This window comes from Magallana gigas, chromosome 7, assembly GCF_963853765.1.
Source record: "Magallana gigas chromosome 7, xbMagGiga1.1, whole genome shotgun sequence".
NCBI lineage: Eukaryota > Metazoa > Mollusca > Bivalvia > Ostreida > Ostreidae > Magallana > Magallana gigas.
The window spans coordinates 27326362-27353055 of NC_088859.1; the positions used below are offsets into that span (position 1 = coordinate 27326362).

Consider the following 26694-nt stretch of genomic DNA (forward strand, 5'->3'; position numbering starts at 1 on the left):
GAGGTGAAATCACTCGGAACTACTCGGATGTCTCGCGCACTCGACATTAACCTGTTTGTATGGAGCGCAGCGGAATCAGCCGAGGGTTGCCGATTGAGGTGAAATAACACGAAAAGTAGGTGGATGGGACATTGTAAACTAGACACTGGTAAGTTTTTGACATGTGATGGTGCAACATGCACACGATACGGAAGGTCAACCCTTTGCAGGGAATTAGCTTGGGGAGGTCTAAATAGCTGAAAAATCATCAAAAATTAGCAAAATATGAAAGGGTCAAAATCTCATAAAAACCAGTATGTAGAGAATTTTACAGGTTTTGACGAGTAATTTTGTTCAGAAATTGGTGATTGGCCTTATAAAGAGTGAATTAAAGGTATTTGTGCTGAATGGAAACTGAGGAAATTCTAGCTACAGAGTTCCAAAGACACGCATCCCCTGGCTACAATGAATTGTATAAAAAAAACTGTCCCTTGCCACCTCATCTTTTATGAAATTATTGGGCTAAAGGCTTCAAAATTGATTCGTAATGTTACCACAGACAAAGATATTTGAAAATGTAAATAAACTCATTTCATTACATGTTGCTCCTTAAAGAAGAATGAACATACATGTAAACAAAATCAGAATATGACGTACAACTTCTTATATATTCCGTTTTGGGGTTTTTTTTTGGTTTTTTTGGGGTTTTTTTTTATTGGGGGGGGGGGTGTGGTTTTTAGCTCACCTGAGCTGAAAGCTCAAGTGAGCTATTCTGATCCCTTTTCGTCCGTCGTCCGTGTGTCCGTCCGTCCGTCTGTCTGTCCGTCTGTAAACTTTTTACATTTGAACTTCTTCTCTAAAACAGCTTATCCAATTTCAACCAAATTTGGCACAAAGCATCCTTATGGGAGGGCGAATATAAATTGCAGAAATAAAAGTCCGATCTGTATTCAAAGCTGTGAAAACCTTGAAACTGTAGAAAAAGGGGGGTGCATTTTTAAAAATCTTCTTCTCAAGAACTACTGATTCCAATTCAACGTAGTTTAGCATAAATTATCCTTATGGGAAGGAAAATATAAATTGCAAAAATTAAGGTCTAATTATGTTTCAAATCTGAGTTATTACGAAAATAATAATAAAGGAAAGGCGTGTTTCAATCAGTTTAATAGCTTCGGATTCGGCATCCGGTAAAATGGGTAGACACGACTTGGCCTGGGCAAAACAAAAGATTGGCAGTTATTAATCTGCCAATCTCATTAAAATTTCAGGATATTTGATGGACCAGTATATTTGTATTTGCTGTAAAAATTGCTGCAAAATAATGCGTATTTGGAATTGACGATTGCCGATCTGCCCCGGCTTTTATTTTGCCACGGCCCGGGTTTGCGTACCCATTTTACCAAGACTCGTATTCCATACTTCTAAAACGAGGTTCTTTGTTTAAAGCAGCCATGACATTATACGAAAAAGGGTCGATCTGACTATGATGAATTTGCTTGTGCAACAGTTCGCGAATGAAGGGAAATTTTTGAAACATGCAAAATATATTGGTGCCTATTTTGTGAAGTAAATTTAGGCTAAATATTTCAATGCGTTGACAGTTTACACACATGACGTTGGTGTTAGCTTGTTCTGATTTTCGTTTTGTTTTCATTATTTATGCTTTGTAACCTGGGAACTATCGTCTGTATTTCGTGATTTTTACGTATCAAATCAAACAGAGACTTCGGTAAATCAAACAGTTAACTGTTTACCTGCGCAAATTAAGCAAATCTGATGTATCAAAAAAGTACTGAAATACAATTCATTCTATCGGTAATTCGGCATTATCTTTTGCGTAATGGTAGATTAATGCAATAGGTTTTGTTGAGATGCCCGGCGTTTTCTCGAGTTTATTCAGTTTAAATAGAGTTTGATATCGCTGTCGGAAATATGTAGGTATATACATGTACATGTACATATATATAATTCATTTCGAAAAAATAAATTGTGTTCTTTATTTGTTATATAGTGCATGTTTCTTGTGTTTAATTGTTTACAATTTCTATTTACTAACCATATTTGAGTGTTAAGCTTCGAATTATAAGCAAGATACATGTACAGAGATTTGCTCACAATTCTATGTTTGTACACAGATCTTAAAAACTAAAGATTAAAAAAGTAAAAATTGTCAATATTTATTAAGAAAATTTTCAAAGTCTGTTCTTCCAGAAACCAACTTTAACAACTTATTGCATTGTAAACTTAACCTTTTTTAGCTCACCTGAGCCAACGGCTCAAGTGAGCTTTTCTGATCACAATTTGTCCGTTGTCTGTCGTCGTTGTTGTCGTCGTTGTTGTAGACTTTTCACATTTTCATCTTCTTCTCAAGAGCCACTGAGCAGATTTCAACCAAATTTGGCACAAAGCACCACTAGGTAAAGGGGATTCAAGTTTGTTCAAATGAAGTGCCACGCCCTCTTTAAAGGGGAGATAATTGAGAATTATTAAAAATTGGTTGGTATTTTTCAAAAATCTTCTTCTCAAAAACTATTCGGCCTGAAAAGCTTAAACTTGTGTGGAGGCATCATTTGGTAGTGTAGATTCAAGTTTGTTCAAATAATGATCCCCGGGGGTAGGGTGGGGCCACAATTGGGGGATCAAGTTTTACATAGGAATATATAGAGGAAATCTTTTAAAAATCTTCTTCTCAAAACTATTTGGCCAAGAAAGCTCAAATTAAAATGGAAGCATCCTCAGGTAGTGTAGATTCAAGTTTGTTCAAATCATGGTCCCTGGGGGTAGGGCGGGGTCACAATGGTGGATGAATTTTTATAGATAGAGAAAATCTTTAAAAGTCTTCTTCTCAAAACTATTAGTCCAGGAAAGCCCAAATTTGAGTGGAAGCATCCCCAGATCATATAGATTCAAGTTTGTTTAAATAATAGTCCAGTGGTATAGTGAGGCCACGATGGGGGATGAATTTTTACTTAGGAATATATAGAGAACATCTTTAAAAATCCTCTTTTTAAAGACTATTTGGCCAGAAAAGGTTTAAACTTGTGTAGAGGCATCCTCGGGTAGTGTCAATTCAAGTTTGCAAAATCACAGTCCCTAGTGGTAGGGCGGGACCGTGATGGCGGTTTGAATTTTTACATAGGAATATAAAGAGAAAATCTTTAAAAGTATTCTGGGAAAGTTTTCGGTTCAAAACTCAGTACTTAGTGTGAAAGCACAGGTTATGCAGATTTAAGTTTGATGAAACCATGATTCCCTAGAGAAAAGTGGGCCATGAAATGGGGGGGGGGGGTATATAGGAATAGAGAAAAATCTTCTTACAGGTACAACAACAAAAGGGGCTTGGTATTTACCAAAAAATAAGAGGTGGATAAAAATTAGCAGATTTTCAATTTTTTTTTAGCAAGATCTACTGTACTCAGTTGTCAAGATATTTTGATACTGTAATGCTAATTTGATCAGAATTAAGGCAATTGTTGCTCAGGTGAGCGATGTGGCCCCTGGGCCTCTTGTTTTTTGTTCTTTTGTGGGGGGTTTTTTTTGGGGGGGGGGGTGTTAAATCTATGAACTAACTTCAGTTTGACTGCTTACCCACACACAATATGCTCCAATTAAAGGATTAACATGGTAACATTTGTTAAAGCTATGATCAACTTGATGTATGGTTGGAATTATCTGAGGATAACAAATTTTTTTAAAATAGGATGCAGCTAGCCTGTGAAAACTAGATTTGGGTTAATATGCCGTGTTTAAATCTTTATTAAAACGTTAACTAAATGTATAATACATTAAACTTGACGTATAATTGTGCATTAAGAAAAGGAAGAACAAAATTTTGATTATAGAAGGCGATTATCATAACATTGTAGCTGATCTTAAATTAGCGGTACATAGAGACACATAATAATATTAGCCTACTTGGCCACACAAATTGACTATGTGGCTATCATGTCATAATTGTTTTTAATATAATCAACTAGAAAAATATCAAATTTTATATAATTAACTTGTTCTTCTCGTTTCTATGGTAAATGGCTTGAAAGAATTGAACGAAATTTCAATCTCATAGCTCCTAAATGCAGGAAATGGATCACTGTCCCATATCATTTCCTATGGGAAATCATGTAAATGAATCTGATGATCCCAAACAGAATATTATCATCGCCTCAGTTTTGCTAAAAAAGTTTTTGTTGAATTTTTCAAATAGAAAGATTTTTGCAAAATATTTCATGATTTCTTTTTAGAGCTCGGGCCCAAAACCTTGGAAAACATTTCGCTCCCCCAACATATTCTCTCTCTCTCTCTCTCTCTCTCTCTCTCTCTCTCTCTCTCTCTCTCTCTCTCTCTCTCTCTCTCTCTCTCTCTCTCTCTCTCTCTCTCTCTCTCTCTCTCGTTGTGTGAATGACCTGTAAATGAGAACAAGGAAACCGTAAGTATTAGGTTCAAATAACAGCTAGCGTTATTATCAGGTTAACGTTAGAAACCAAATAATTTGCAAGTGTTAGACGTTTGTTTTTGTTTGTTTGTTTCTTCTTCTTATTTCGTTATTCTTTTTTTCTATCCCTTTCTTTCATTCCTTTGAGCCAAATATAAATGAATAGAGATGGAAGGGTGATAACAATATTTACTATGTGACCTTTATAGCGTGAAACGGGTAACTGTTAATATTATCATAGTATTTGTTCAATTTATCGAAAAATCGAGAAAAGGGACGCAAAAAATAACCAATCCCACTCGCTAGAACAGGAAAAACAATATAGACCAAAACTTTATTAATCGGTGAAATTAATTTTGTAAACACGATGAGAAAAAAATTCTATGGTATGGTATTTTTGTTTTCAAGTGTAAAATACTGTTATTTCACCTGCTGAAGTTTGCAATTTACGACATCCGGCACTGATTATTAGCTTTTGGAAATCGGCTTTTAATAAAAGTCGTATATGAAAAATTATCTACGCATACTTTAGCTGCAGAGCTTATATGTACATATGTGTCTTCATTTTATAATTTGGATTCGTTCACTGTTATTTACTCGTTGTTTGTATAATTCTAATCTCCATCATGGAGGAAATAAAAGATTAATTAATGAACTAAAAGCATTAATTTGTCAGAGTGAAATTTCCATTTGATGTGCGACATTCTACGCATAAAATAAGGAAATGATGAGAAATCAATAGAATCATAATTGTGTACAATTATAAACTTGGGGCTAAGTGGAGCCGAGGACTTTCTTATTTTGTCAAGGAATCAAAACTCACAGCTTGCCAGAACTTCACGCTGTTATAAAAAAAAAAAGACGAAATCGATTTTCCCTCAAAGACTTTTGATCGATACTAAAGAAGAGAAATCGGCAAAATAAATTTTATGAAAGATAACTGCATTTAGAATATCATCTGCATGCAGACTATTAATTGGATGACCAGATGAAATCTTTTCATCTGGTTCTAGTCCAATCATCGCTCGCAAATCAGGGCCAGTAAAGCCCGCGATGCTTTACTTTCTTTTCTTCGTTTTCTTAAGATAATAAGAGGGTTTGACTGATATGGCCACTTCTAGATTCTAGGAAGTGAACATGAAAAAATTAATTGTTGCTTAATAAATTTTAAAAGCCTTTTGAAACTTAAAAATGAGGCCTGTTACCTTTTTGTTTATTTCTAACAAGAGATTTTATGAATTTAACAAGTGTCTCACTGACGTCAGCATCAGTGCTGCCCTCTCTTCTGTAGATGCTTAGAGATAACCCAGGAGGGAGGTAATGATTTTAACAATATGGCAGCGCTCATGGGTTGCAAGAATTGGTTATTCTAAGTGGTATATCTTCTTACTGAGGAAAGTTCTGTCTAAACGGTTTTCAGTTATCATTATATACATCAAAAAGACAAATTTGAGCCCTTGATCATTTTTTCATGTTCACTTCCTATTTAATAATCCCCTTGAGAAGAAATATGAAACCATTTGAATTCTAAAGCGAAAAAATATTCGGATTTGTTCTTCCTAAATGATGTTTTACGGCCTAGCTTAAAATATATATGTAGGTAGATCAGATAGATGATTTGTTCAACAAACGTCCCTTTCTTCAGTATAAATCATTCAAAGGATTTTGAAAAGGAGGGGGGGGGGGGGTTGGTATCGAGTTTTGATCGGCAAATATTAAGATGATTTATCAATGATTATGAGATACTAGCAGCTTTCAATGAAAATCGGTTTACGGGGACAGGTAACGCATCTTGTTTGAGCTTAGCTGTCAACATTGTGCGTGTCTCCTTTCTGACTAGCGAATCGATCACACAGCAGAAACGGTAAAGAGCTACAGAGTGGTAATTGCCACTCCTCCTGGCCTTTTTTTAAAGAGACCTAAGGATGCGATTCAAACCCGTAGTATACCTCTCGGAGAGGTGAGTGACAATGGACTATTCGAATACCACCTGTCTGAATGTGACTGAAACTATTGTCCTGCATCCTCCCCATCAACCCAAGCTCTCGACCCTACAGGGGAATATCATTGCGATTTATTTGACGGTTGTGGGTAAGTTTCTGACATCTTGCTATACCCCCCAAAAATTAATTATCTACGGAAGGGTGATGAGGTATAGCATTTTTTTTAATTTCATCTTCAAATTCTAGGTTCTTGAACAACAGGTATTTGATTAGCATAACAAGATTGAGATTTCCTCTTGTGTTGATTTGATTTGTTTTGGGGTTTTTTTTGGGGTTTTTTTAAATTGATTGTTTTTAAGGGGTAAATTTATGGCCGTGTTCGGTTGCTTTGCCTTTTAGGACTGTCAAAAAGTATAACTTTTAGTAGCTGCAGGCCTGTAGCTCCCGGTCTGAAAAAAAAATCGGATCCGATTTTTTTCCAGACCGGGAGCGAAAGACCTGCAGCTGAATTTCTAGCTTTGTGAAATATGTTTATTTTTTCATTTGTACTTCTTTTAAAGAATTACATAATTTTATAGATTAAAGCATTTTACATTTGTTATGATACTTTTTTTTTATTTTCCACGTATACAAAAAGAGAGTATAAACTTTTACATACAGTATAAAGATATTTTCCTCAAAATTTACCTGCAGTGTTAACATCAATGTATTGGAGTGACCTCATTTGTTGATAACCACCTATACAGTTGATGCGATATAGTATCGGCTTCTTTGCAATTAATTAAAAACTATTAATGCGATAGTTTACTCTCCAGGTTAACTAACACCTATTTTCCTTTTAACCCATGTCTTACATATTGAATTATGTTTATTAATCTTGAACACTTGTAAACGCAGTCAGGAAAAAAAATGACCTTGTACTTGCCATTGAATATCAACGGATTGATTCCTCTGAAAATGTTTGCTGAAGAGAACGCTTCTATAATCAGATGAAATCGTTTAAGCTGTGAACCCAGCATGGAGACTGAACAAACACCGTGCACTGACAGCTATAAAACCATGCAAAGGTGCAACCGGATGTAGAAATACCCCTTTCAACTGAACCAAAAATAACAATTCTGCTATAATTTGAATACAGGTCCTTTTCCTTCTCGTGAAATTGAAAGAAATGAGAATATTTGAAATAATCGTCGTTTATGGGTCGTATCCAACTATATTTGATGCAATAAGAAAAATTACAAAAGTGTCGATGAAGACATAAAAGCCATATTTTATCAGTGACCCGGCCATTTATGGATCTCATTCTAAAGAATAACAGGCCACAATTTAGAATTATACCATGACGTGTTCAACAGAAATCAAATGAGTGATTTCCTTCCATTTTTTTTTTAAAAGATGCATGTAAAGTTTTGCAGACGACTCATTTCTGAAAACATATAGAATTACTGCTGCGTACAACTTTTAAAAATCATAACCACTTGCGTTAATACCAATATCGATCATTATGAACAAGCCCATGATTTCTTACTGAAAAGCTTCAAAACTTCCGCCATAGCTGCACTGTAGAATGCTGTTATGGTAATCCTATTATAACGTACTATCTTCATCTTGCATCAAGTTAGAAACTCTAATGTGGATTGGAAATACACTTCCCATAACTACGATTTCAATCCAACATTTTCTCAGACTTCCGCGTTAATTTGACCCGTCCATTTCAAATGTGTTGACTATAATAAGTGAAATTGACGTAGGCTGTGTATTTCTAACTTTGTCATTTTATTATTCAGCGGTCTTTTCGTAAGAACTAAATATAAATGCCATGACTATGTATCGTCTTACATTGACCAGTTAAACACCTATGTAAAAAAAAAACCGAACTATTGACAATCCAATATAAACCAACACAAGAACTCCTTAATATACTTAGAACCATTTTAAAATAAGACCTTGGACTTTCGGTAAGAGGAACTATTTATTACTTGCATCAAAACCAGTAAAAACTGATGCTGGTTTCGAGTGAAATATGGATGAACTGCGTAGTCATAGCTCAAAAGCCAGACAAATCTTGTTCATTTTAAAGAACCAACGATAAAATACTAGTACACAGGCCTACGCCACATTGGTGTTTGGCACAACTACCCAAGGTTCAAACTCTTGTTAAAATGGTTCTAACACTGGAAGCAAATATGATATTTTAGGGGGGGGTATCGATTTTAAGTTCGTTGGCCTCGATTCAATTTCTTCAGACTTGATGAGATTGAACCACGTGTTTTTTCTTTCTTGGAGAAAGATATACCAGCGGGAGATGGCAACTTCATACCGATACCATATTGAATTTACATTCTAATGTCCCACAAATGAGAGAAAGGGACTGAGACTTTCGATCTCCAGCTTTAGAGTAGATTTTTGTCTATAATAGGCTCTGTTCTCAAAATTCTTAGTTATGATTTTTAAATTCGAACAATAAAGTTACCTGCAATTCGAATTGCCGTGTGGCTACATAACTTAATCATCATTTAGAAATATATCATGAAAATCATTTTGCAAAACGACATTACTTCCAAAATCCAACACCTTAAATCGACTCTTAGAGTATTTGAATCTACTTACCAACAAAGAATGAAAAAGTACAAACCAATAAAAATGAATTCAAAGAAAGCCTAGCAAAATTTTGTTCTTTCGTAAGGGTATAACTATATTGCGCACTTTTTTTTTTATTTGCGATTTTGCCTATACCATACTAGTATCCCATATGAAACAACTAAGAAGGCACGTTATTGTTTATATCGGGGTTTTTTTAAATATTGATATAAAATGATTTGATTTGAACATATTTTATTACATAAATGGATTAGGCAGCAGGCAATGCCTTTATAAGCCTTCTCCATAAAGGGAGTGAAAGTTAGTAAAGTATCATATTGATCAGAATGTTGCATATGTATATTTGACCTTTGACATTGTACCATATTTGGTCATATCATGCAGCAAGCTGGTTGTGTTTATCGAGTTTTTAACAAGTTTGCTGTTATGACTGTATAACGAAAATATCTTGCGAAATAATGTTAAACAGAAATCTTATTCTAATCTTACTAAAAAGAATTTATGTGGTGAATTAATTGAATAAAAATTTTAGTTTCGAAATTTCGAATTTCTCAAATTTTCGAGGAGATATTATGCAAAGTTATGTACAATGTATTAGAATATAAGAGCTTTGGCATTAAGTAAACGATATGACGATTGTGTAATGTTAACTAACAATGAAGCATTGAATCATTGTTTTTTGAAAGATGCAACGGTGTGTGCATACAAATTGAATAACGAGCGCTAGCGCGTTATGAAAATTTGTTTGCACACATCGTTGCAGTTATGAGACCACATCTTTCAGAAAATAATGATTCAATGCTTATATTTACGTTTTTTAAAATATATTTCCTTCCCGCAAGTATGATTTGTTTTCAAAAAGCTCTGACTTATTATTCAACGAGTAATGCGAAATTAACGGAAGAGCCATTGGAACAGCCGAATTATACTAACAAAATGAGTGCACAGCGTTTTAAATTCTAATTACACAATTTTATTTTACTTTCTGTGATTTAATGAATTTACCTTTGGTACACTAAGAAATTGATCAATTGAATTCATTTAACTGTCAAAATATATTTACATCAATGAAATATTAATCAGCGTAAGTATAATATCAGGTCGTGATCCGGTTTGAAGTCGCGAGAAGAGTCAGTTCATGTTCTTCGAGAAATACTGAAGGAATACTGAATGTATTCCTACGCTCCAGATTTGGTGATTGGGTCTTCTGTGTTATGCGTAAATATCACTCAAATCAACCAATGCAATTTAACAGAGGAAAAGAAAGTATATGTAAATATGTTGTTTTGAGACTGTTACGATGTACATGTATTTGTAAAGCAAGGAAAATCTGGAACCACGTATTTTGTGAATCCAGAACTTCTTACAAAGACATTGCACAACAACAAAAAACCATGTGCAAATTTCCTAACTATACTGTATTCAAAAATTTGTTATGAACTTACTATTGGTTGAAACGTGTTTTCCCCCCAGAATCAATGTTGAATCAAATCATGTTTAAATGTACAATTAAGTTTCAGCAAGATCAATTATCGCCACTTCTCTTTTCTGGGCCATGAATTTTTTTTAACCTTTTCCCTAATTATCAGATTGGAATAAAGTAAGGATAGAGGAAGAAGCGTGGCTAAAACACTTCTTAAACCAAAGCCCAGGAAAAAGGATTTGCTTGTCGTATTGCGTGTTAAAGGATACCATGGCTTCGATGTTATGTGTAAAGTTTAATGTTTAGCGATGCATCAACCCAAACAAGCCTCACGAGGTGCTTTGTCATTATAAATCATGTTGCGGCATGTACGCATCCCCCTAGTCGCTAATTACATCACTTGCCGTTTAATTCCGCTTATGTCTTGGTTAAGCCATATAGTCTGGTGTCGTATCCCAATCAATCGCAACTTCTCGGGCCTTTCCGGCAAGCTCGGTAAAACACGCTTGCGGTAAAAGCCCGAGAAGTTGCGATTGGTATCGTTTTATAGAAATGCACTGGCTCATTTGCAATTGTGGTTTGAAAAGGGCTCTTTACTAAAGAAAAACTACTCTTAATATAAGAAATGTGATATTGCCCCAAAATTCAGTTTCGACGGAGGACAGAGTAGAAACATTATTCTTTCCATTTCAAGATTCGACCTACAGTTAGTTGTATTTATTTGTTGTAAATTCTAGAAACTTTATTTCTGACAATACAATATTTGTTCTGGGAGCATCTGATATACTTTATCCATTTTGATTTGTCTGAGGGAATCGATGAAAACCAATAAACTGTCTTCATAATTCTTTCATTTTTCATTTTACATCGGAAGCACCAAATGAGATTATAAATGAAAGAAATAAGAAAAAAAAGAAACAAATGTTTGCCAATTAATTAAGTTCTATCAGCTCGACTCCAAATGTCAAAAGTGGTCATATGATGTAATCTGCAGATACAATAACTTGCTTTTTGCAAAAACGCAGCTGTGTTAGAGCACTTGAAAGCGTGAGTTCTCAGAGCGTTTGGTAAAGACAGTGGCTTTGTATATACAGTCAGGCTCCACCGTCACCAAAATTTTCGAATCCCTCAACTTATTCCTCAACTCAAATCCTTAAAAGAAAAGTGCATAAACCTGAGGTCAAACTTCAGATTTGAGGCTGAGTATTGACTTGAGGAAAGTTGGTGACGACGGAGCCTGGTCCTACATTTCAGGAATGTTAACTCCTGCTTGGTAAATAATCTGTTTCTATGGATATCAAAACATAGTAACCTCTCCCTAGTATTCGAAGAATCTTTTTTTCAGATGTTATTGTATTCAGACTCTGGCGCGGCTTCAAAATGTACTGATCTTGTATGGTCTGACCATTGGTCAGTAACGCGATTGCTGCATGACTATAAAGGTTCCAATGGATAAACTAAGACCTACAATTGCTTGTGGTTTATTTTGGGTATAATCTCTTCATTTAAACTCTCGAACAACAGATTGTATTCGCACAAGATGTCAACTTCACACCCAAATTTGAAATACTATTAACGAATACTTCCTTTATTCGATCGTCATAATTCCCCAGAAAGTTGTCATTTTCTGTCTTTCTTACTCGATTTTTCTTTGGTTTCAGGGATTTTTTCTCTCATTGGAAATGGCATTACCATTGTGGTCATCTGTCGATTTCCCAAGCTAAGAACTGCAGCCAACATCTTCATCGCGAACTTGGCGGCTGCGGATTTGGCCATCACAATTCTGACGTTTCCATTCTCCGTTGTATCCCATTTCTATAACGGGTAAGCTGGACGAATCCATCTGGGGAGGGTCTAACCATAATTGTGTAAAGGACTACATTTAATGATACTATTAAAGTGACAATGACCATTTTGCAACCTCACTGTATTGTATACCATTAAAAAAATATTCACCGAAATTAACCAAACAAAACATGGTAAAAATAACTTGACTTTTTAAAATTCATTATATTAATTATTATTCTTGTCAATTGATCGTTCATTCTTGTGTTTTTAAATTCAAAGTTGGCTGCAATAGCAGATTTTGTTAAAAGCACGCGGAAATTCCATCCGTTATTATGATGACGTTTATTGCAGACACGTGATAAAAACGTTTTCTTATGAAAGCACCAACAAGCGCAGTATTAAAGTAAGAGCCGTGATAAATGGGTGAAAAGTGGGTGGTCTGGTTATATAAGCTGGACGATTTGCGTTTCATAACAAAAAACAATACCAAGTTCAACAATTCAACGTTTTGGTGCACTAATCCGGAGGAAATAAAAAGGGATGTGTTCAATTTGTAGCTCTTAGGAAGTAAGGTGTCAAAGTAAAGAGACTTATTGTCATTGTTATCGATTAACTTCAGATACTCCAAGAACCCATCCTCTCTATCTGTCTGTCTGTCTCTCTCTGTCTGTCTCTCTCTCTGTCTCGGTCTCTGTCTCTCTCTCTCTCTCTCTCTCTCTCTCTCTCTCTCTCTCTCTCTCTCTCTCAATATTGTTTATCTAAAGAATCTAATTGCCAACTTCATCAGACAGATAGACAATCTCAAAACGCACGTACATGTATGTAATTTTCTTCGCGTTTACTTTTGATTGAGACCTGTAATCCCGCGGAGATCAGGAGAGCAGTCACCGAGCGGATGGACGATATAATAACCGCGGGAAACTAATGAGAGAGTTCCTTTGGTGAAACATTTCCTATTTTTATTAACGGAAATTGTTGTTGGTGGTTTTGAAATAAGAAAAATTCCAACCGAGAAAAAAAGAACTTAAAAAAAAAAATCTGAAAGAAAGCGTTTATCCACGTATAAACAATAAATCTGTGCCGATTTTTAGCGAACATCAATTAAACACATGTGTTAATTTCAATACTGATAAAACTATTGATAAAACTACACAAATTTTAATGATGTATTCATGGAAAAGTTAAGTTAGTATTTAATTATTGCAGTACCTTCGAAACGAACATAAATCCAAAATCAATACACAAAGATGTTTTATACGGGATGTAATTTTTCGTGCTGAACAATTTCTGGAGGAAATTGATAAAATGCTTTGGATTTAAAAAAAAAAAAGGATGAGTCGTGTCTACAATGATTCGTTACTTTCGTAGCCCGTCTGAAATACCAACGAACCAACGAACGCATTATTATGTTAACTGCCTCCCCCCCCCCCCCCAATTACTCATGTTAAGTGAGTAAGAGCAGCTAATATGTTGAGCTGTATGTAACAGAGAACAGCAAATTCAGTGTCCGATATTTATCATATAGGTGAAATTTTACTAAAACTTCTATGATGTCTGAATTCAGCCCGTTATTTTTGTGAAGCTCTTGATATCGCTTCAAACAAAATATAATCTACGCGAAGTCAAACCTCAAACATATATACATGTATATCAAAAATGCATCAGTAAAAGAAGTAAAATGTACAGTATTTATCTAAATACCCAGTCTGCATACAGGGAAATATTTGTTTTATTTTCGCCCCTTTCGCCCTCGTTGTCAGAGGGCGAATTAAAGACTTGGCGAACTCCTATGTTTCAAACTATCTTTCTTTATTCACAATTTTGTCTGGGCGAATTCAAGAAGAGACAAAACCGCTTGTAAGTGAACAAGGTCGAAAATAAAACGAAGCGAAAAGAATTCTGTATACAGTATCTAAAAAACAATACAATAAACTTTAGAGCAGATTTTAAAAATGAAATGGATTCGTGTATGTATGGACGGCTGTATTCATACGCATACTTGTATTTTTTAAACTGGTTAGAACTGGTTCATGTACATTGTCAGTTTCTAAATGAACCACAATCGATTTTCTTTTGAAATAAAGAGGAAAAACATTAGTGGAAGCAGTATTCTGCTTTGTGCAAAAGTACTTTAGCGACAAATTTCATTCGTGCGAAAAATTGTATTTTTAGTTTTAGCGAGCGATTGGATTCTAATCTATTTCAAAACAAGTTTTAAAATATCTGAGATGTTTATTTTAGATCACAGGGGCCAATCCCGTTTTCACATTAATTTCAATGTAACCATAAATAAAGAAAGGGGTCGAACTCTTACCCAGATAAAAAAAAACTACCAGCTCGCTTCAAAAGCCTAATAAATCAATTAATTTTTAAAACACTCGCAATATGCATGTATATTTCAGAAAAGTAATGTCTGAGATACACTCATGCCGAATTTCAAGTTGATAGGTCTTAAAATAGCGGAGATATACGTCATTATTCTCTCGAAGTCACCAGTTTATTTTTACTCTGACATTTACCGGTCCAGGGCTTACGATGGGATTTTGCCTATGACAACAGCAGTGTTGCAACAAGTCGAGAAACATTCGCACTAATCTTTTAAAATCTCACATCAACTGTATGCTACTTACATCCTTAAATTCCGATAAAATTCTTTTAATACTCTCCAAACTGAACTTTTATTCTGCAACCACATTGACTTCTGACAGGCCCAGCCATTTTGTCGTCTTCGAGAAAGACTTTTTCTGATTGGACCATCAGGAATATTAACCAATGAAACTGAGTTTAACATCAGCTATCACAATGGCCGGTCTGGTCAGAAGTTGATGTGGCTGCAGAATAAAAGTTCAGTTTGGAGACGTTACTTTTCTGAAAAATACATGCATATTGCGAGTGTTTTAAAAATTAATTTATTTATTAGGCTTTTGAAGCGAGCTGGTAGTTTTTTTATCTGGGTCAGAGTTCGACCCCTTTCTTTATTTATGGTTACATTGGAATTAATGTGAAAACGGGATTGGCCCCTGTGTTTTAGATCAATTGCATTTCGGCGCAGAGGGATAAACTCTGACCTCCTTCATTTTCTTTTTGTTTTTTGTTTTTGATTTTTTTTAAGTACATGTACTTTCTCTACAGAAACCAACTATATATTTCGCAAAGAATTCTTTATATAACTATATTGAGGGATGGAGAAACACTAATTAAAAGTATTATTTTGTTTTACTATGCTGCAAAATAGTAGCTAGCAATTTTTTTCCAAAACGTACTTATTTCAGCGTCTGAAGTGAATATATAAAAAACGAGTTACTAAATTTTTTTATTAAAGCTTCAGATTTCTTTTAGATTCATTATTTTTTTCGATGAAACAAAATAATAAATCATACCGTCAACCCCATGTAAGCGAAAAAAAACAAAACAGGCGAGTGTCGGATTTAACACACATGTCAATCAGATTCAATTACTCTTTTATGAACTTTTCAAGCAATCAAAATCTAAAGTCTGCAGCACCTATCCCTCTTTATATTTTCTCAGGACATAAAGATATGTGCCCGAATTTCCGAAATTACCACAGGGAAATATAAAAGTCGGGAACCGATTTTCAGAGACTTTTAATTTTCCTCAAGGCAATGCTCTCTAGGTTGGTTCAAGTTCAAGCAAGTTTTCTTAATCAATTGTAACATTTTTTTTTCGGAATCGATGACCACAAAAAGTGTAGCATATATAAGATTTTGATTTTGAGCGACAACTGATTGTCTACAGCGTATAGCTATGGCTTTTAGACGGGGTCTGCTGAAAGCAGAGTCCTGGCTTTAGGCATATTACTATAAATAGCACTGAATATATAACGCTTCTTGCAAAATTCAACGCAGCAACCGTTGAATTTTTTTTCTACTAGACAGACATATTTTTGTTTATAGCCACTTACAAAATTTGGTCGCTCTTTGACGCTTTGCCGACATTAAAAGCATGAGAGAGAGAGAGAGAGAGATTTTGAGATTTTTTCAGTCTTTACTACACAATATGCATAAAGACATACCAAAAGAGCCTGGCTTTCAGTACCTGAGTACTTTGATTAATAACATGTTACTGATCTGAACACAAAAAAGTTTTCCTTTTAATATGAGAATAATTTCCCGTACTAAAATAAACAAAGGATAGGAATTATGCATAGATCATCCACTTTTAAAGCAGGCACGTAGCATCGTGGGGGGGGGGGGGGGGGGGGGGGAGGTCTGCCCCCCCCCCCCCCATTTTGTCGTAAGTTAAAATAAGAAAATGAACAATGACAATGAAATTGAAGTTATAGGTGTACTAACCCCCCTCCCTCGGATTAGGATTTTCATGATATTGGAACATTCCTTTTTTTCTACTTGTAAAGATTTTTGGATGAGTTTCAAAAACGATGCTACGTGCCTGAAAAGAGCGTCTTTTCCTTATAATTAGTAAAGAGAAATAAATGTACGAGCTAAACAAATAAAAAGTTTTTGTAAACTAATTAATGTACGGGCTGATTGGCCCCTTTGCTTTTGAAATAAGGTAATGATAAAATAAAATGTTTTGAATGTCAAGTGCCTTTTGGTGTATACTAGTATATTTAATGGGTGTGTGGATTGGACCATTAGGCGCACTTAAGTAGACCTCCAGTCCCAACCCATCCACATTTATTTTCTTCAGTCTGATGTTCAGTTCTCTGCTTTTGGACTATTTACTCCGCGCATCGGTATAGAGGTAGGTGTCCTATGCTTAATGATGGATTTCCATTATCAACATAAGTACAGATAGGTAAACAGCGTTAGTAACATGACCATACCCTCATTAAGAACCACCACAGGAACCATAATATCAATGTTACACTGCATTTAAAAGCTATCGTTAATTGTTATTCACCGTCGGACGTGAAATGTTAGAGGAAGCTGCTTCTAAAACGTATCTGAAGAAAAAAACATCGAGCTTGATGGGCTCATTAGTATTTCTTTTTATGTTCAATGCTGAAATAACTTGAGTAAAATTACACCAATATTCGTAACAATTGAATGATAATTTGATCTATCAATTGGAACGTGAGAACTGAATTTTAAAATTACAAGTTCTTTTTCACACACAAACACTTTATGTAAAGAGCAACCTGGTTGTCCGGGATGTAGTTTGATTTAATAGCTGGAACACGTTTTATTTTATTTTTTATTTGATTTGATGTTTTAACCTTTTTCATGGCATCCATTTGGTGAAAACAATTTTTTTCTAGGAATGATAGATCAATATACGAAAAATTATATTTGTTACTATGCAATTTAAGATCAATTCTATGTAAGAATCAATGATTTATAAAAGGGTCTGGCCACGCATAGTCACCAATTTTCCTTATATTTCATACATGGACACACCTAGGTGTAAAACGCAAAAAAAAACACCAAAACGCTGGGGGTAACCGTTGCCATGTTAATCCAGGCTAAAGATGGGAAAATAGCAAAACTTACCTACTTTGAAGCCATATTAGAAGGTTTTGCCCACTAATGTAAACTATCAAAAACATAAAACAGCCTCTGTCCTACTTTCAATTATTTAATTATATAAGAAAATTGATGGAGACACCAATACTTTTAAAATGTTACCATGGAAACCGTTATAAATTTTTGAAATCAGTCTTCTGCGTTTTTTAATAAGCCCAAATGGGAAACTGTTAAATTTTTACATCTATATCAATGCCCATGCAATATATATATTTTATCATGAAAATTGACATCCGTTGCTATGGCAACAAGGCCAAAAATTACGAAAAAATGAGAAATTGAAGATTATTTTGATATGCTTTCATTCCTGATTTTAGAATTCATTTGCAATTGTTTTAGTTGGAACTTGTAAAAATATATCTAAATTTTCATTATACACCACAAAAAGCTTTGTTATGCAACAGAGAAGAGTTGTTGCTATGAAAAATTAAGTTGCGTAAAAAATCGCACAGAAATTCTTACTTTTTGAAAAGTTCATAGCAACGGCAGTTATTTTTAGAAAATTTCACATTTTTTTTCAAGTGTCATTAAAGTTAAGGACATACTTTATTTTTTCTAACCATTTGATTTTATATATTTATTTATTATAAGTGAATAATATCCATTTAAAGATGTCTAAAAATATTATTATTTTTTCTTATCTTTAAGCTTGTTACTATAGCAACGGTTCTCAATTTTCATATTTAAATTTTTAATTGCACAATCATAATAATGTTTACCAAAAAATTCAAGATTTGCTCTTTTCATTCAAATTAGATGAAGAAAACAGATTTTAAAATTTCTGTTTAGTAACCATGGAAACGCTCTACAAATTTGGGTTTCTCCATGATTTTTGTTCTTTCTTTTGAAAAATGACAACTATTTTTAATAATATATTTACCCTGGAAACCCCAAGTTCTGCACATTACTTACAATTTGTTCTCAAAAAAGCATTAAAATGCCATTTTGACATCTTTACCCTCGGTTACCATAGCAACGGGACCACGTAGCAACAAAAAAATGGTGTTAGGCTTTTTTACTCACAAAAGTCTATCAAATTGTCAAGTATGAAGAAAATCCGTGACTATGCGTGGCCACCGAATTTTGATTCTTACATAGAATTGATCTTAACAACTTTTCAAATGACACTGGAGCAGCTTATTAAAGTGTGTTCTTTGTACAGAGTTGTGATAAAGGCATGTGTCGTGATCTTAGGATACAAATGTCAAACCATAGGAATTCTTGTAAATTAGAGTGAGCACCATATTCATTAACCATAATAAAGGGGTACGCGTAGTAAATTCAATTAGATAGCATGCTAAGATATAATTTATCTATTATGTGAAACTCAGAATGTCGGATGTTCATCAAGGCGATGTACCATCCAAGTGGAAGTCCTCATTTCGCCATGTCGAAGAAAATGAAAATTGCTACGAGGTCGTATAGTCAAAGGTTTTCAATTTATCTATGTACAGTTCTTCTGGTATCAAGAACAATTTGTTAATCGCCCCACCCCCCAAAAAAGCAACAATTTAAACAAGCAAACTTTAACTGAGTACACACAGTTGCTATATTTATAAGCAAATGCAAAAGAAACCAAAATTATATATAAAAAAACATAGGATTCTACGATGGTTTATAAATAAAATGTTTAGTTTCTTATTCATTTTTGGAAATCCCAGGATACTCATAGGGTGGGTTTTTTAAAATTTTTTTGTTGCTGTGTGATCTATCAATAGACATCACGTGATCACAAAATGTGGAGGTTTGCAATGTCATTGCATTGATGCTTCCAAACTAAGAAAACACAAATAACATCCAAGTTTTGAGTCTGAATTAAATTTAAATGCAAACTGTTTGAATTAGATATCCAAATATGTTGTGTGCCTCGTTAACATACCTATAAACCTTCTATCTTCAGATGGCAGTTTGGACAGGACGTTTGCCGATGGTATGGTTTCAACTGTATGCTATTCGGCCTGGGCAGCATTGCTTTTCTGGCGGCCATCAGCTGCGATCGCTACCTTGTGACCTGCAGACACGAGTTATGTAAGTATAAATGATGCAGAATCCGTTATTGTAATGATTTCCTCGTTTGTCGGTATCAGATATTATATAATGATGTATCAGTCATGTATTGCTTAACGAATAGAAATAGAAATTAAGGTGTTTGTCGGTCATCTAATTGACGACAATCAAACTGGCCTAATGGAAAATGAAAATGGAAATAACCTACTGGCATGATTTCTTAATAAATCGATTGCTTACTTTCATAACCATACTTACATAAACTTAGAATTAGTGTATTTAGACCTTAATTAATATAAATCACTGATATATGTGTAGCACGTGGAATTGACATGTATATAGATATATGGCAAACTTGCGTCTTCTTTCTATCACAATCAAGACAAGATATACGTATTTACAATCTGTGTATGTCCATCTTTTAAGTCTTTTCATATACAAAAAGGAAGTAGATTTTAATCATGAATACAAGTATACTTGAACTGCATCTGTAAAAAAAAAAAAAACCTCGAAAATAGAATTTTTGCAAATGCATTATTACTTTTTGTATGTGATTATTTCTTTTGATTTCAGATTGTAAATTTAGCAAGCGCCATTACTTCATTGTGAGCGTTTTACTGTGGACGAATTGCATGATCTGGGCCGCAGCCCCGTTCATGGGGTGGGGATGGTAAGAGTATAAAGGCAACTTTTGAGTAACTACATGTAAATACAGGGGCATGGTCTCAAGCCACTGCCAGGTGTTCGCAAAGTATCATACATGTTGGTTTTGCGATCATTAATATGCAAACGGGGTGAAGAATATATAAACTAAAGTGGTATTTGAACTCTTTATTTTTTTTTTACTCCATTATTATCAAGGTTTTTTTTATTAATTGCTCCATTTTCGTTAAATTTTTGGATAATTGATGCATAATTAATGTCGCGTTAATATGCGTCGGTATGTTTTAATTACTGCGCAGTGCGGTTTCATCAACACCAGTATTCATTGAATATTAATTTTCGTGGATTTCGTTGTTGAGTTGATCCACGAGAATAAATGTTCATTAAAATGCAGTTTTTAATAACACGTTTCATTGAGAGAATCATTGTCCAAGAATTTTGGCATCCTTAAAATTGTGATTTTTATTAAATCCGCGAAAATGTATGCCCACAAATATTGATATAGACCACAGTACACTTGTTGTGTCACACAATATTCAGATGACTAATCCCACGAAATTACTGGAAAAAAATCATGTTCAATCACTGCTTTTTTTTAACCTGAGTGAATTATTTTAAAAAGCAGCGAAGAAGTAAGATGATATGACGTCATTATCCATTACTACTTATAGTTCATGTAGTATCAGAAAATTTTTCGGGGGGGGGGGGGGTCGAAGGTTATTTGTGTTTGCCAGGGGGGTCTGAGGCATTTGGGGGGGGGGGGTAGTTTTATAGTGTAAAATTCAAGAAATTATAATTTACAATGGGTTTGGACCCCCCCCCCCCTCCATTAGATCCGCACATGAGTGTAATGACCCCAACCCTGATATCGGACTGTCTACACGGATGCGACCCTTGCCATTTAGATGATCCGATCTTTGTGAGACTATCTTTATAAACATTAATTTTTCACTGGCTAAACCTAGGTTTGAGTCTTTTGTTCACAAATATTTAGATTACTTTTAATTTAATTATTCAATCCTAGTTTCAATTTATGACTCTTTTTTAAGAAATAGAACGGAAGCCTTCTTTTATCCAGTCCCAAAATTAGGAAATTAATTGGTTTTATGTAATTAATTGATGCTAGGTCGAAAACCGGTCTGTGATTGGATTTTTTCCTGTTATCAATATTTTCTTCGAAGCTTGTTATTTTAATCAAGACTTCTCTTTTTTTCATAAATTCATTCAAGTTACCCTCACAAACAGGCACTATTTATATAATGGCCTCCTTCATCACTCCGGATTAGGAAGAAACCTTTTACTTAGGATGGGCATTTGGACATAAAGAAACTTGTCAGCACATAACAGGATTATGAAATTGAAAGAGCGTTCACATTCATATGCATTAACAAAAACACATCAAGTGGGGTTCCTATGAAGGAAAAAACCTTTTCATTTCTCATTGCTTATAGAAACAAAAAAGAGGTCTGTCATTTGGACATACAAGAGAAGATAGCTTTTTCACCAGAGTAGCTGTAATTGTGCCTCTTTCATGCGCGGATCTAAATGTGTATAGTGTGGGGGGGGGGGGGGCGGGGAGGGGGTTTGACCCCCCCTCCCTGGAAAATCCAAACTTCTTTAATTCATAAAATAGGCCTTGGAACCCCCCCCCCTTTATCCCTTTGACTTCCTGGAAAAATTTCAGGATCCACGTTTTTTTAATAATTTTTTTTAACTAATAAAAAGAATATAAAAGATTTTAATAAGTTTAACAGAATTCTCTAGAACAACCTTGGCGGGGCTCTAAAGGGGCATGGTCACAGTTTTGGTCAAATTTTATTTTTCGATTTTAATGTTTACAATGCTTCAGTAAGGCATTTTAATAGGCAACCAAAATTTGAGTGTCATTTGTTGAGTTATTAGCGAGTTACAGAACTTGCAATTCTTCGGTATGTAAACAAAGCATTTGTTTACATTTTGAATGTTGAAGTGAAAATTCCAGTTTTTCACCTAAAATTAATGTATTAATGCGTTAGAAACTGTATATTTATGCTTAAAATGAATAAGAAGATAGACAAATCAGCTTGGAAAAGATTTTATACTGGTATATTGAACCTATGTAAACAAAAACATGGCACGAGCCTTGTTTACATGACAAAGAATTGTGAGCCCTGTATCTTGCTTAAAACTCATCTACTGGCCCCCAAATTTCATTTGATCATTAGAAATGCATTCCTAAAGCATTGTAAATAATAAAAGCAGAAAAATAAAATTTGACCAAAATCGTGACCATGCCCCTTTAATGTTTTGTGTTTTTCAGCTACGACAATGACGTAACGGGTGTGCTATGTACTATAACCTGGACCTGCAACGGAAGAGCGGCGTTTGCATCCTTCATTTACGCATTATCTGTCGTCTGCTTCATCTTGCCGTGTTGCATCATCACCGTCAGCTACAGGAAGACATATCAATTCATTAAAGCAGTGGGGGCAGGGGGATCGCAGGAAAACATCGAATGGACTCATCAGAAACAAATCACGAAGGCAGGATTAAATGGAAATATTTAGTTCAATTAATTAACTTAGATAGAAAGTCAACAATCTATTTACGTATCCAATCTAATGATTTTCGGATATCACCAGTAGTTATTTCATTGTTTGGTAGACGCGATTTACCGGAGTAATAATACCGCATGTGTAAAGGATTAGCAATTATTTTTTTTTAAGTATGCAAGTTCTTCGTGATAAACATTCAAAACTGCAAATACATGTTACAAGTGACAGAATTGGCTCGATCTCCGATAATTGAAATACTTTCACCCTTTTGGAATTTTTAAATTAAGCAATATTTGACTAAAAATAGGTTTTAAAAATTGTTGGAAAATAAAATTGTTAAAGTCCCAGCAGGATTCGAACTCATGAAATATGTAGATTCGTAGTTAACGCTCTTAACTATTGCACTACGCTGTTGAGTAACAGTCTTGGGATATAAAAAAAATAAGAATTCTTGAATTTATTGTTTATTTCGATAGGAAGTACGTCACAATATGGAGGTGTCTTATACCACCAAAGTTTGCAACTCTCACCAATATGGTTTGGTAAAGTCGAAGTTTGTTTAAAATATGAATATGAAAAGATATTTTTTCTAGACCGCATTAGCTTAAAGACAGGACCGACCCATCCCCATATTGTAGACCCCCGGGTCTTTACTCCTTTTTTTAACAATCTTTTTATTGACATATTTCTAATCTGATGCATTCCTCAAAATTACCTTGTAAAAAACCATACCCATTATATATACAATACCAGGCACATTCACCCGACATTTTTTTTAATATTTTTTCTGTAATAATTAATAAATACTTAGTACCCTCTACCAAATAATACTATTATTAGATGAAGGGTATGTGTTCTAGACATGATAGAACCATTTTAACAAGACCTTGGACTTTCGGGAGGATGTGACTATTACTCCCTTACGTCACAACAAGTTAAATATGACGCTGGTTTCAAGTGAAATATACAGATTGCGTGGTCTTAGCTCAAAAGCCGGACAAATCTTGTTGATTCCAAAGAGCCATGGCTGAGTGGCCAGAAATGTAATAGACAGGCCTACGTCACAATGCTGTTTGACACACCTACCCAAAGTCCAAGCTCCTCTTAAAATGGTTTAAATGTATTTTGTTCATCATTTGAAACACTTGGGTCTAATTTTAAACTTTTGTCACTTCAGGCCGTTAGCAGGAGACTAATTATTGGTGAAGGATGTTAAAAAGTCTCCATTCATTTAGCATCCATATTTCACAAAATGAAAATAATCTCGTATTGTTGTTGTTTTTTTTCTTCAGATGTGTGTTGTGGCTGTCATTTTATTCCTCGTTGCTTGGATGCCATTTACCATATACTTCCTGATTATTTCCATCCAGGAAGCCAGTACACTTCCTGCCTTATTCCACGTTGTGCCAGCAGTGTTTGCCAAAACCTCCACTTGCTACAATCCCGTCATTTACGCTATTGTCAACAAAAGATTCAGGATTGCCATCCAAAAGACAATTCTTTGCGAGAAGAACGTGAATGATTTGGACTGTATGCCCATGCGAAGGGTGCGATGAAAGCATATATATCTAATACAGAAGGAAGAGCACGAAAGCTTACTTTGTCTCTCACTGTTGAACATGCGCAGTGATGAATATTTTTGCTGTTGTCTTCGGCCATTTCATTTCGTTTCAAAGAAAAGAAAACCCATCTGAGTATCAAAACCTCGTTATTTTATACAATCGTATATTTTTGGGGAACTGCATCGTTAATTAGCTTTGTATTGCCTTTTTCAGACAATCATTTTTCAAAATAAAAAAATAAGATTGTTCACACAGTCAAATTTTCCCTCTGTCGTGGATTTCTACACTTTTTGGAGATTTATTCCGAAAATACCTGGGTATCTGAAATGTGTTTTGTGTCGGTCTACTTGATGAATGACGACACGTAATTAGGCATTTATTTATAATCACTGAGCGGTTTAATGATGTTGATAGGATTGTGTATGCTATTAGTGTTAACTTTTGATTCGGTCCGCACGAAACTACCCTATCCGTTTCTGTTGGACGCATTTCCTTTAGAAAAGAAATTCTTGGGAAAATTTAGATAGTTTTATGGTCTTCCTCTTTCTCCGGTGTTGTACATTTTTTTTAACATTCTGTGACCACGAAGCCATTTTCATTAAAACTTTGTAATTTTAGTGTGTGAATTCAACATTAAGTTTAAATATTCTATGACCCGGACTCTCTCTCTCTCTCTCTCTCTCTCTCTCTCTCTCTCTCTCTCTCTCTCTCTCTCTCTCTCTCTCTCTCTCTCTCCAGATGAAGATTTTGCATATATGAATGTTTTCAAGTTAGCTTGCAGCCTATAATTACTTTCAACCTATATTTTGTTTAGAAGAAAATTTTTCACTGATCTTCACAATTACAATATCACCTAACTTTATTGAAAAACTCGTAATGCTATACATGTGTGTGTGTGTGTGTGTGTGTGTGTGTGTGTGTGTGTGTGTGTGTGTGCGTTCGTAAACACTGGCAACTGAGAGCCGACGTCAAGTTACACAGCAACAACTGAGAACACAAAATTCAAGTGAGGACAAAAATCTGGTCCTCAGTTGAATTTCACCTTAGAAATGCTTAAAATCATGCCATAAACCATATATGTGAAAATTGGTGCATGGACCAGTTGGAAGTATTTTTCCGTTTTGTGTATGCTGTGTGTGTATAATTATCAGCCCGTCAGCATGGCGGTATACACACCACGAAGGGTAACACGCATGCGCGGGTTAAAACGGAAGTTTACATTCTATCTGGATCATATAAGCGCTTGAAAACATACAGATATCAAGGACGATCAATGTCGCGTAAAAAGATAAAGGTAAGTACTATTTGTTTTGGTTTTTAAAAAATATTTTATCGCATAGCGTGTGTTATAAATATGTTAAGGAATTTATTCAACAAACGGAAATTTACATCCATACTTGTTTTTTCGATTAAATTGAATCATACCTTCAGTTACAAATACAGTGCAAGAATCCGTGTATGATCGATACAAACTGGTATAATGGTAAATTATTTCCAACAGTATAAGTCAGTATTTACTTAAAATCGTTAATATTATACATGTACATAAACCATCACATACAATTTCATACAACTAACTAAAGACGTCACAACAAAAATTGCTCATTATCCTCTATAGGCATCCATATTAACAGCCATTGTCTTTGCAGGATGATCATTGTATTCATTTATTACATACAGACGATGTGCAATTTTCAGAGCAATATTAATTAATGTGTTATCAAACGAAAAGCTAGATATGCACAATAAATGTGCCATACAAATATTAATTGCATGGCGTTAAAGAAAATATCCAATGGCATGTAAACATGAAATCAGCAAGTACTGGGGAAGTGTAGAGGAAAATAAAAGCAATAATTTCATTTTAATTAAGAAGTTGCTAACCTAGCTATTATGACATGAAAACGTGTTATAACCATTATAGTTTGTACATTGTTGATTTTGAAGTAGTTTGTACTATGTAAACACAATAAATCAACATCATTTTCCCCCAACACCCCTCCCTTAAGTAAATTTTAGATCCGCGCCTGTTTGCATATCATTACATCATACAACTTATATATGAATTAATATGAAAATATATCAACGAATCAATTTAAGCTATAAATGCACAATCAATATAACATACCAATTGCAAGGCGTAAAAGATTATTAAATGAAAAGATACCAACGAATTTAATACACACATATAAATATAAAGACTCAACAAAAAAACACACATTGTAACCGCTGGCAATTGGAAAAAAATGAAGGCA

General features: G+C 34.5%; 1 protein-coding gene across 2 annotated transcripts; it reads left to right on the forward strand.

Annotated features, from left to right (window-relative positions):
* On the forward strand, nt 1–25327 carry LOC105333672 (visual pigment-like receptor peropsin). Of its 2 annotated transcripts, none has more exons than XM_066065706.1 (6): nt 1–148; nt 12040–12202; nt 19574–19701; nt 20254–20350; nt 22643–22865; nt 24170–25327. In XM_066065706.1, the coding sequence occupies exons 1-6, from the start codon at nt 124–126 to the stop codon at nt 24431–24433; spliced, it is 900 nt and encodes a 299-aa protein (XP_065921778.1). In that variant the 5' UTR covers nt 1–123; the 3' UTR covers nt 24434–25327. The 2 variants fall into 2 exon arrangements, with proteins under 2 accessions (XP_065921778.1, XP_011435061.2); XM_011436759.4 differs by lacking the exon at nt 1–148 and adding an exon at nt 6180–6502 and having other exon boundaries at nt 24170–25325.
* The last annotated feature ends 1367 nt before the right edge of the window (nt 25328–26694 follow it).

Bases quoted from the DNA above. Each gene is read 5' to 3' on its own strand.
- LOC105333672 (XM_011436759.4), top strand. From the start codon at position 6,382: ATGGACTATTCGAATACCACCTGTCTGAATGTGACTGAAACTATTGTC. The intron at 12,203-19,573 runs GTAAGCTGGACG...TTCTATCTTCAG, and splicing joins GTATCCCATTTCTATAACGG to ATGGCAGTTTGGACAGGACG. The intron at 22,866-24,169 runs GCAGGATTAAAT...TTTTTTCTTCAG, and splicing joins ATCAGAAACAAATCACGAAG to ATGTGTGTTGTGGCTGTCAT.